At 46.1% G+C, this 12,432-nt stretch overlaps 1 protein-coding gene across 4 annotated transcripts in view; it reads left to right on the top strand.

The window, feature by feature from the left end:
* Positions 1-12,432, top strand: part of LARGE1 (LARGE xylosyl- and glucuronyltransferase 1) — a 606,971-nt gene that overhangs the window by 459,079 nt on the left and 135,460 nt on the right. For all 4 annotated transcript variants that reach the window (XM_052639332.1, XM_052639333.1, XM_052639334.1 and 1 more), the window contains exon 7: positions 9,676-9,780. In XM_052639332.1, coding sequence (XP_052495292.1) covers positions 9,676-9,780 — 105 coding nt within the window. The remainder of the gene's footprint in view (positions 1-9,675; positions 9,781-12,432) is intronic.

The following is a 12,432-nucleotide window of genomic DNA, read 5'->3' as shown; positions in this document are numbered from 1 at the left end:
TATCCATTCATCTGTCCATTCATCCACACTATACTAGGCCCCAGGAGCATTAACTTTTTCAATCAAGGAAGCAAAATCATTAAATTTGACTTCTAAATATTTCTGTGGCCAAGTAAGGCAAAATATTGGGTTGCCCCAAAAGTTCATTTGAGTTTTTCCATAACAGCATACTAAAACCGAAACAAATTTTTGGCCAACCCAAGAGTAGCAAGGGGCTTCCCTGAGGGAAAGGCGACCAAGTATGAATCTGCTAAGGTATCAGGGAAAGAGAGGTGATGAGGATGGAGCCAGGAAGGGGATGAGTTTGAAAAATAAATATAAAACCTGTAGGAGCTGGTTATAGCAGTGATGGGAGAGGTGAGGGGGGTGGGGTGTCTTGGTTGACTCAAAGGTCCTGGGTTTGGCAACAAGTTGGGTCTTGATGCTACCAACCAACAGAATAGGCAGGAGTCAGGCTGCTATTTAGGAAGAGAAAATTGTGGATCTGATTTTGATCCACTTGAGTTGAAGGTCTCTGTGGAAGAGCTGAATGAAGCCGTGAGCAGGTAGTTGGATTTAAGAGTAAGAAGCTCTGGAAAGCAGTCTGGGATGGAGATGGGCAATGACCTTCCTCTTGGCAGTATTTGAAGCCATTGGAGTCGATTCCATCACCCAGGGGTAAAATGTAGAGCAAAGAGAGGGGCCGAGGATGGGAGTTGGGGAGCCCAGCTTTGAAGGAGAGGCAGAGGGAAGGGAGCCCCTGAAGGAGGCAGGGAAGGAGTGTTCAGAGGGAAGAAAACAGCCAGGAGATTGGTGTCACCAAAATTAAAGGCTTCAGTGGGGCAGGGGAGAGGCCGGGAGGGCGGCTGGTAGGGGAGCAGTTGGCCAAATTTCCTAGAGTCCTGCCTACGCAGCTAGTGTCAGTGCTTCAAACAGAAAACCCAGACTTCATGAACCATGAACCACAAAAGAGAAGTCGAAAAATGCCAGCAGTTGAGCACCTACCAAGGGCTGGGTGCTTTATTTATGTGTATTATTTATCTGCACATTTATTTTTGGAGGCAAGTGGGGGAATTCTATTCTTGTCCTTTTACTGATAAGGAACTTGAGGCTCAGAGAAATTATGCCTTGGTCAAGCCATAGAGAACTGGGGCTAGAACTCTGTTTAGCCTCGTTCTAAAACCCTTTGTCTTTCTCATTTATATCTGGTGGGTGAATGCCCCACCTGTCCTTGCCACATCCAGCGTGCCACCTGGAAGCATCACCATGCCCTGCTCCCTTGGGCCCTCACCTCCTGAATGGCAGGAGCCTTGCCTGGAGCCAAAAGCTGCAGAAGGAGGGAGCCATTCGTCTGCTGGCTGGTGACACCAACACCAGGGCCCCAACAGAATAGCAAGCTTGTTCACTCTTGTCTGGCTGTTCATGGTAATGTATGAATAAGCAAAGAAGACAGCTTCATTTCCATAAGTTAACTTGTGCCTGGAGTGAGGAAGACGGGAAACGGTGCACTTAATCATAACCACAGGGCCAGCACAGAAAACAATGACAGAGCCTTTTCTGGTCGCCTTGGTGTTTTATGATAATAACTCCTAAGGAGGGGAGACAGGCGGTGTGGGACGCTGAGGGAGGCGGCACGTCAGCCACCCAGGGCATCTCCCCGAGAGGATTCCCTGGGATTTTTCCTCTTAATAGGGTGGCAAGCCCAGGATGTGTTTGCATTGTCAAGATCAAGACTTTAGACTTTGACTTCCGGAGACCAGACCCTGACTGCAGATGCCACCTGGCTGGTGAGCTGGGATTGGCGAAGCTGTGAAAGATAATCTGTCTCCCATGTGCTGTCACTGGGGACCTGGGGGGACCTGATGTCTAGGAAGGTGTGACAGGACAGTGGTGTCATCCGAAAAGCTTTAGGGGAAGCCCGGGAGCTTGGAGGTCTGGGTGGAAGTGGCAAGTGTGGCTGCAGTTCAGCAGGGTCTGTGGTAGATGCTCCAGGGGAGACGGGAAGTAGACTTCACCCACCCTGCCCATAGAATCCACTACTCCCTGCCCTCCACTCGTCTGACTTACCAGCATTTCCATCATTGCAAGCATCTCGCTAAGTCATAACTGTTTGTCTTTCTCCTTCTAACTGCCTCTAGGGTGCAGACTGTATTTTATTTGTCTTTGATTCCTTAGTCCTTTGTGTGGTATCTGACACAAAGCAAACCCTCAATCAGTATTAAACTGAACCAAAGCCTAGGCAGAGTAAGGGTGGTGTCAGCTAAGGAAGCGAGGAAACCGGCTGAGACCACAGATGCCTGAATCCAGGTAGAGGGGGAAGAGTATAGGGCTGGGGGACTCTGGGTATAATGTTAAGTGTAGATACCTACTGAACATTTTACTGTTTTATGGACATTGTTTACTGGCGATCTGTGAATAAGCAAAGAACACAGCTTCATTTTCACAAATTACCTGTGTGTGTGTGTGTGCTCAGTCGTGTCTGACTCTTTGCCACCCCAAGGATTGTAGCCCACCAGGCTCCTCTGTCCGTGGGATTTCCCAGACAAGAATAGTGGAGCGAGTTGCCACTCCCTTCTCCAGGGGATCTTCCCTAACCAGGGATCGAACCCACGTCCCTCGAGTCTGCTGCACTGGCAGTCAGGTTCTTTACCATTAGTACCACCTGGAAAGCCCTAACTTGTACCTGAAAGTAAAGTCGCTCAGTCATGTCCCGACTCTTTGCGACCCCATGGACTGTAGCCTACCAGGCTCCTCCTTCCATGGGATTCTCTAGGCAAGAATACTGGAGCAGGTTGCCATGTACCAGAGAAAAGAAAATGGTTAATTCTAAAGTATGTACTTTTTGTCCACACTGTGTTATAAATGAATGAAAAAGAAAAGGCACAGAGAGATTAAGTAACTAGTCAAAGGTCACACAGCTATCAGCTGGGAAAGGAGCCAGGATTGGAACCCAGGCAGTCCGGCTGTGTCATTCATTTTCTTCACCACTTTACTGTACGCGGGAAGGGTCGTGCTAGAGGAGGACGCTGAACTCTGCTGGTTGATGAACTGGGTTTATACACCACATGAGTTGATTGTGTGCCAGTGGCCCTTCAGGGGAACCTTGCCGTTGACTAAAGCAGAGACAGAGCTCCCAGACCTTGATGAATAATTCTCAAATTTTAATATACATCCAAATTACCTGGGGAAGTTTTGAATGCATATTACTAGACTCAATGGCCAGAATTCTTATTTAGATGAGTGTTAGGTGATGAGGTAATTAATATATATTACACCCACACTCCCAGACCTTAGAGATAAAACAGAAAAATGAGAACAAAATGTCACCTGATTTTGCTGATAACAGTAAGTTTGGAGGATTTGACTTAATGTGCATCTACAGTGGATATTCACTTTGCAGACAAAGGTCCTTATAGTCAAAGCTATGGTTTTACCAGTAGTCATGTAGGGACGTGAAAGTTGGACCATAAAGAAGGCTGAGCACCAAAGAATTGATGCTTTTGAACTATGGTGCTGGAGAAAGACTCTTGAGAGTTCCTTTGGGCAGCAAGGAGATCAAATTAGTCATTCCTAAAGGAAATCAACCCTGAATATTCATTGGAAGGACTAATGCTGAAGTTGGAGCTCCAATACATTGGCCACCTGATGCAAAGAGCCAACTCATTGGAAAAGCCCCTGATGCTGGGAAAGACTGCGGGCAGGAGAAGGGCCAGCAGAGGAGGAGATGGGTTGGATGGCATCGTCAGCTCAGTAGACAGGAATTTGAGCAAACTCCGGGAGATAGTGAAGGACAGGGAAGCCTGGCGTGCTGCAGTCCATGAGGTGACATAGAGTCACACACATCTGAGTGACTAAACGACAACAGCAGTGGATATTCAGAATACCAACCCCAGAGCTGGAATGGCCCAGCTTGTCACAGGAAGCACGTAGAGACTGCAGCCTCGTTCAGAGGGGGCCTGCCCTGTGAGACTCATCCGAGGCTGCACTCTGCTGGCAGGCTGGCTCCTGGGAGAGAGGAGGAGGGAGGGCGGGGCTGAGCTACCTGAACTCAGTTCTCTCTGAAACTCATAGGGGCAGGTAATTCCTTCCACATGCCCTTAATGAGAAATGGGAAGCAGCCTTCCAGTCACAATGAATTTCACAGCTGAGGCCCAGAAATGTGCAGATCTTCCCAACCCAGGGATTGAACCAGGTCTCCTGCATTGCAGGTAGATTCTTTACCATCTGAGCCACCAGGGAAGCCCTAATTGGTCCTGAGACCACACTTAAAGAAACAAAGTTCTAGAGACTTTCCTGGAAGTCCAGTGGCTAACACTTTGCCTTCCACCGCAGGGGGTGTGGGTTCAGTCCCTGTTTGGGGAGCTAAGATCCCGCATGCCTCATGACCAATAAGTCAGAACATAGACAACAAAAGCAATACTGTAACAAATTCAACAAAGACTTTAAAAATGGTCCATGTCAAAAAAAAAAAAAATCTTAAAAAAAAATTCTAGAAAATCTTTGTTCTAGAAACAAAGTGCTAGCTGACTTCCAAAAAGAAAACCATGTGGATGGGCTTGCTATCTTTCAGAAGCTGACAGATGAGCTTGAATGATGGTATTTCAAAAGAGCTCTTACATACTTATATGGTGTTTCTCATGGCCCAGCCCCTGTGGTTAGCCCTTAACATCAGTTCAGTTCAGTCGCTCAGTCGTGTCCAACTCTGCAACCCCATGAATCGCAGCACACCAGGCCTCCCTGGCCATCACCAACTCCCGGAGTTCACTCAAACTCACGTCCATAGAGGCAGTGATGCCATCCAGCCATCTCATCCTCTGTCGTCCCCTTTTCCTCCTGCCCCCAATCCCTCCCAGCATCAGAGTCTTTTCCAATGAGTCAACTCTTTGCATGAGGTGGCCAAAGTACTGGAGTTTCAGCTTTAGCATCATTCCTTCCAAAGAAATCCCAGGGCTGATCTCCTTCAGAATGGACTGGTTGGATCTCCTTGCAGTCCAAGGGACTTTCAAGATTCTTCTCCAACACCACAGTTCAAAAGCATCCATTCTTCGGTGCTCAGCCTTCTTCACAGTCCAACTCTCACATCCATACATGACCACAGGAAAAACCATAGCCTTGACTAGACGGACCTTAGTCGGCAAAGTAATGTCTCTGTTTTGGAATATGCTATCTAGGTTGGTCATAACTTTTTTTCCAAGGAGTAAGCGTCTTTTAATTTCATGGCTGCAGTCACCATCTGCAGTGATTTTGGAGCCCAAAAAAATTAAGTCTGACACTGTTTCCACTGTTTCCCCATCTATTTGCCATGAAGTGATGGGACCAGATGTCATGATCTTCGTTTTCTGAATGTTGAGCTTTAAGCCAACTTTTTCACTCTCCTCTTTCACTTTTATCAAGAGGCTTTTTAGTTCCTCTTCACTTTCTGCCACAAGGGTGGTGTCATCTGCATATCTGAGGTTATTGAGATTTCTCCCAGCAATCTTGATTCCAGCTTGTGTTTCTTCCAGTCCAGTGTTTCTCATGATGTATTCTGCATAGAAGTTAAATAAGCAGGGTGACAATATACAACCTTGACGTACTCCTTTTCCTATTTGAAACCAGTCTGTTGTTCCATGTCCAGTTCTAACTGTTGCTTCCTGACCTGCATACAGATTTCTCAAGAGGCAGGTCAGGTGGTCTGATATTCCCATCTCTTTTCAGAATTTTCCAGAGTTTATTGTGATCCACACAGTAAAGGCTTTGGCATAGTCAATAAAGCAGAAATAGATGTTTTTCTGGGACTCTTTTGCTTTTTCCATGATTCAGCAGATGTTGGCAATTTGATCTCTGGTTCCTCTGCCTTTTCTAAAACCAGCTTGAACATCAGGGAGTTCACGGTTCACGTACTGCTGAAGCCTGGCTTGGAGAATTTTGAGCATTACTTTACTAGCATGTGAGATGAGTGCAATTGTGTGGTAGTTTGAGCATTCTTTAGCATTGCCTTTCTTTGGGATTGGAATGAAAACTGACCTTTTCCAGTCCTGTGGCCACTGCTGAGTTTTCCAAATTTGTTGGCATGTTGAGTGCAGCACTTTCACAGCATCATCTTTCAGGATTTGAAATAGCCCCACTGGAATTCCATCACCTCCACTAGCTTTGTTCATAGTGATGCTTTCTAAGGCCCACTTGACTTCACATTCCAGGATGTCTGGCTCTAGGTGAGTGATCACACCACATCGTGATTATCTTGGTCATGAAGATCTTTTCTGTACAGTTCTTCTGTGTATTCTTGCCACCTCTTCTTAATATCTTCTGCTTCTGTTAGGTCCATAGCATTTCTGTCCTTTATCGAGCCCATCTTTCCATGAAATGTTCCCTTGGTATCTCTAATTTTCTTGAAGAGATCTCTAGTCTTTCCCATTCTGTTTGTTTCCTCTATTTCTTTGCATTGATCACTGAAGAAGGCTTTCTTAGCCCTTAACATATGTGAAGTCATTTAAACGCGTGAAGTCACAATAGTTAGATATTAGGGCAGAGAGAGATTAAGTAATTTTCTCCAGGCTGCATAGCTGAAAAGTGGCAGGGCTGGAAATTGGAACCATGATGTCTGGCTCCAGTCTTGCCCTCTGGCTACACTGCTACAAGTGGTTCCCTATCCACGGACACAGATCTCTGCAGGGGTGAAGGCACCGAGCAGTTCGCCCAGGGTGTTCCCAAACCCACTGGCAAACCCCAGCTATCAATTTACTCATTGACAGAGCAGCTAATGAATTTACCTAAAAAAGCAAAATGAAGTCTTAGTGGCTGTTTATTATTTTGCCTTCCCAACCAGTGGATATTAAAATTCTAACTATCATGTTGCTAATTAAGGATTTGTTTTCTTCACCTTGAAGAGGACTGGCATAACGTGAAAGGGCTGTATGCCACCATCATGAGAAATGCAGCCCAGGTGCAAAGTGAGAGAAGGAGCACTTGGATGTTATTCTTTGAGATCACATGTTTTAAGGTTAACAATGCAAATTACTTCTTCTCTGGAGATGAAGACCTTCAGGTGAAGACTCCAGTAGAGCAACCCATATAAAAAACGCTTCAGGGGCTGTCACCCCATGTTTGCAGTTTTCCACGCAACTGAGGATGACACCAGGGTTCCCAGAGCCGAGTAGGAGAATGTGTTGACTTTGGCAAATGGGGAAAGGATGAAATGCTTTGCAGTGTCAGAAATGTGGGGACGCTAATATACTAACATAAGTGGTCTCCAATCAGGAGAGATTTATGTACCAGACATCATTTATTTAGCAGACATGTATTAATGCGTTAGTGTGTTAGCTCTTACACAGTCCTTGCCCTTGGTCAAATGGAGAGATGGACATTTACAGATGAGATGTGTATGTGAATATCATCCACTGTGTCCCTGGCAGGACGTAAGTCAGCAGATGGCAGAAATACCCAGAAGAAGTGCTAGGTAGAAATGTCCCCCATCATAGGCATCTTCTTGCTAGAAGATGAGCCTGAAAGGAATACTGTTGGGGGTTGGCAGGTGGGCAGGCCTAGCAAGAGATGTATGAGCAAGACAGACGTGAGGACCCAAGCAGCAGAACTGTGCGCTTTTGTGTGGCTATTAGAGAATTCACCTGCAGAAGTAGACTGAGGCAGAATACAGTTCATGGAATTCCAGAAAGTGGAATTTGGACTTTCAGACAGCTGAATATTATCTTTTGTGAAATTCACATGGCCATCCTAGATTCAATGAAACCTCATTCCCTTTTTATCATTTCTGAGCAGGTGACACTCTTCCTTCATCGTACCAAAAAAGCCATGATGGTGCCAACTAGGGTCATTAGTAATGATGAACAAGCTCCCCCAAGGACCCCATATCCCCTTTGCATTCTGACCTCAGAGCGAGGTTATTTAGTAGGCTCTCTAACAAGCATTGGGACTCGGCACATAGCTTGCTTGACTGAGGGCACCGTGCCTTTCAGTTCTGTTTTACACGAACGTCCCAAGACTTGTTGCGTGTGAAATTGATTGGCTCTTGCACTTGCTGAATTGGTGATCTGTTTTTCTGAGGGATTCTACACGTATTGGATATGATCATATACAATGACAAAGTGGGTGGTAGTATTTTTCCTATGCCTCTAATTTATGTATTTGTGCTGGGGTGATGATTTAGATGGGAGCTCGATAAATTGATCAAGTAAATTACACCAAACCCACACACCATCATTTCAAGGAGCTGTCATCACACCAAGGAGGTTTTATTTCACCCAGCATGGTATTCTCGGAGAACCACTGTGTTTTCTTCACGTGCTGCTGGGCTTTCATTTGGTCAGAAATGGCTTTATTTCTCAGACTGGCCAACAATATAAGAATTTTAGCTCCAGAAGGCATTGGTTAGCTGTGACAGACAGTGCCTGTTCATCTCCTGTGACCTTTAGCAAGTTATTTAAACTTTCTGGGTCTGTTTCTCATCCTAGAAAATGTAGATTCATCATGTCTACCTCAAACATTTGTCCTAAAGGTAAGCAATAATGCACTGACAGTGGAAAGAATCCGGATGTCAGATGACTATGGATGCATATCTTGGCTCCATTGCTACTTGTGCAAATCATGATCCTATGTGAGCCCTCAGTTTCCCACTCTATAAAAGCTGTTGATCATAGTTACTTGGAGGAATGGCCTCTGCACGTGGTGGGATAGGGTTGTCTAAGAGAAGACAGTTGATTCTGATGCCTACCTGCCCCACCTAGAAGACCTGAATCCAGAAACATCAACACCCAAGGAGGTTGGGGTGAGTGGCAGACTCACCTGAGGTGTTAAAGCTGCTACGAAATTGACTGAGCAACCTGACTCACCTTCGATCCTCTGTGATTCTCAGTACACTCACAAGCAACGCCAACATCAGAACCAAGCTCTGGGGACAGAGAGGCAATTGTTCCTCTGGGAAACACTCCTGCCTTACTGACACAAGACAAAATGGATGTGATAGCAAAACGCTGTGAGAGGGTGGCTCTTCTCTGGGATATACTTTCTCATTAGCCAAGGGTCCTTTCTTTCTTTCTGAGTGAGAAAATTAGCTCATGCCCTGAAAGCCAGTACATTAATATACCTTGAGAAATAACTGGAACATTTAAAGACGAGTATAGCAGTAATATAGTAATACATGTTGCATGAGTTAAGGGATGGATGGATGGGTGGATAGATAAATGAATGACTGGGGATTCTGGCTTTATCACAGATTAACTGAATGACCTTGCATACTGTCAGTTCAGTCCTGTCCGACTCTTTTTGACCCCATGGACTGTAGCCTGCCAGGCTCCTCTGTCCATGGGATTCTCCAGGCAAGAATGCTGGAGTGGGTTGCTGTGCCCCCCAGGCAGGGGATCGTCCTGACCCAGGGAGCAAACCCACATCTCTAACATCTCCTGCACTGGCAGGCAAATTCTTTGCTACTAGTGGCGCCTGGGAAACCATGAGTGACTTTGGGCAAGTTAATTAGCTATTGTGGGTGACCTCCATTTCTTTTCTATAAAATAGGGATAATGAAAATGGCTAGGCTGCCTAAGTGTGAGAATTAAATACATTAATAGAAGTTAAGCACTTAAATCAGGTCTCGGTACCTCATAAATGAAAGCTGCGTTACAATGATTTGCTGTTGTTTCCTGTTCTGTACTTACATGGCTCGGCTTCTTTTATGACTTTTGCGTTCTCTGTGCTTTGCAGGTCAGCAGGTCCTGGGCCTGGTAGAGAACCAGAGTGATTGGTACCTTGGAAACCTGTGGAAAAATCACCGTCCTTGGCCTGCCCTTGGAAGAGGCTACAACACAGGTAAACTCAGGAGGGTGACATGCTGGGCACTGGGGGGTGGGGTGCGATGTGATGTGAGGACTTTCTCAGGAAGAGGAGGTAAGTCAAAGCACGGGAGAAGCCACCTGGTTGCCTGAGTTCGGCAGTGGACTGTACTCGAGTTGGCCCTCTGGTTCTTGCTTAGGGCTGCAGCTGCAGGCAGTGTCGCTACTGGGCCGTGGCAGTCGGTGGCATTCTCTCCTGACCTTCAGTCCCTGATCCAGCTGGCATCTTTACGAGTGTCACCTGTAGGATTCATTGTCTTTGTATGGGGATGAAAGTAGCTGATTTTTTTTTTTTTTTTTGGCTACAACATGTCATAGTTGCAGCATGTAGGATCTAGTTCCCTGTGTGTGCATGGGTACTAAGTCACTTCAGTTGTGTCTGACTCTTTGCAACCGCATGGACTGTAGCCCACCAGGCTCCTCTGTCCATGGGATTTTCCAGGCAAGAATACCAGAGTGGGGTGCCATTTCCTCCTCCAGGGGACCTTCCCAACCCAGGGACCGAACCCACATCTCTAACATCTCCTGAATTGGCAGGAAAGTTCTTTACCACTAGCACCACCTGGGAAGCCCTTAATTCCCCGACCAGCAATCAAACCCAAGCACCCTGCATTGGGGGTGTGGAGTCTTAGTCACTGTACCCCTGGGGAAGTCCCCTGATGTCTTACTCTTAAAGTTTCTAATTAAAAGTGACAAAATTTTTTTGTTATTTTTTAACTCAAAGTATAGTTGATTTATTACGTGTTAGTTTCAGATGTATGGCAGTGATTCAGCTATACATACATAGATCTTTTTTTGTTTCAGATTCTTTTCCCTTATTGAATACAGTTCCCTGTGCAGTACAGTAGGTCCTTGTTGGCTATCTATTTTTTTATATAGTAGCATATATATGCTAATCTCAAACTCCTAATTTATCCCCCCCCTTTCCACCTTGGTAACCATCAGTTTGCTTTCCATGTCTGTGTGTCTATTTCTGCTTTGCATATAAGCTCATTTGTACCTTTTTCTTTTAGATTCCACATATAAGTGATGTCACATGATGCTTGTCTTTCTCCGAACGGCTTCCTTCGCTTAGTATGATCATCTCCAGTTGCATTCATGTCGCTGCAAGTGGCATTATTTCATCCTTTTGTAGCTGAGTAATATTCCATCATGTATATACACCACATCTTCTTTATCCTTTCATCTAACAAGGAACTTTCAAGCTGCTTTCATGTTTTGGCTATTGTAAATAATGCTGCAGTGAACACTGAGGTGCATATGTCTTTTCCAAGAAGTGACATTTCCAACAACATTAAATTGGCTAAAGGACGCCATGTGGTTGTGCCCACCTTCACTGGGTGTGGCCAAGTGTAACACAGCCATGTTCCTGGAAAGAGAAAAGGCAGATGTATTTGGTAATTGGTACTTAAAAGGAGCACAGCCCCTGTACACCCTGTGTCAGAAATCAAATCCATTTTCTGTCTTGCTGCTAACCCCACACACATGGGTCTCCTCTCCTCTTTGTCTCCATCAGTAGTGTCGTTCATTCGTTCATTCTTTGTTCGCCTCCAGTCTGTCTAACATTTACTTTGTACTGGGCCCTGCGCTAGTGTACCAGACATAGGCCATGACCTCGTGGAGCTTATAAAGAAGGAAACTAGAGTAACCTCCCCTCTTCAGGCTCTGGTCCTGCCACTGTCTACCTTCAGAATGCCTCTGGAGATCCTCTTTGCTTTGATACCCCGTTCTCAAGGGTGAGACCTGTGTTGTGGGTCAGGATGAGAACTTGGAGCTCAAGGAGAGCAATAGGATAGGTCAGACCAAGAAAGGCTGGGACTCGGAACCTAGACCAGCTCTACTGAGTTAGGGCAGGGGTCTGGGGATGGTGCCTCCTGAAGGTGACAGGTGGTAGCCGATCCTGGAGACTCAGCTGAGTCTGTAGTGGGAGGAGTCAGTCAGCTCTGAGTGCTGAGGATCAGATGCAAATATGAGACCCCAGCGGCCACAGGACAAAGGATGAGAGTTGAACATCCAGATGTGCACATTCAGAGGTCAGGTCAGAGTGGGATCAAAGCTGGAATAAGACAAGGAAAGAAAGGTCCAGGCTGAATGTCCTTGGCAGCCAGAGGTCAGGGATGCCTGTACAGAAAGCCGTCCTGAGTGGGGAGACATTCCTTAGCTGACATTTGCCAGAAGGTCCAGGTGTGCCTCACAGGATGTCATTTTCCTCTGTAACACCTACCAGGCATCGCAACCTGCAGGGTTGCAGTTGAAGAATTTTAACCTCCAGCACCTCCCTGCTGTACAGGGCATTAGCCCTTGAGTCACGGAATGGTGGGGGATTCTGGGGCATCCCTGAGAGAGGCCAGCTTCAGGGTGGTTGTTGTGCAGTTGCTCCGACTCTTTGCAATCCCATGGACTGCAGCACTGCAGGCTTCCCTGTCCTTCACCATCTCCCAGAGCTTGCTCAAACTCATGTCCACTGAGTCCATGATGCCATCCAGCCATCTTGTCCTGTCATCCTCTTCTCCTCCTGCCTTTGCTCTTTCCCAGGATCAGAGTCTTTTTCCAGTGAGTTGGCTCTTCTCATCAGGTGGCCAAAGCATTGAAGCTTCAGCTTCAGTCCTTCCAATGAATATTCAAGGTT

The sequence above is a fragment of the Budorcas taxicolor genome, chromosome 5 (genome assembly GCF_023091745.1).
Source record: "Budorcas taxicolor isolate Tak-1 chromosome 5, Takin1.1, whole genome shotgun sequence".
NCBI lineage: Eukaryota > Metazoa > Chordata > Mammalia > Artiodactyla > Bovidae > Budorcas > Budorcas taxicolor.
The sequence above is the reverse complement of the archived record's forward strand: the minus strand, read 5'-3'. Positions and strand labels throughout refer to the sequence as shown.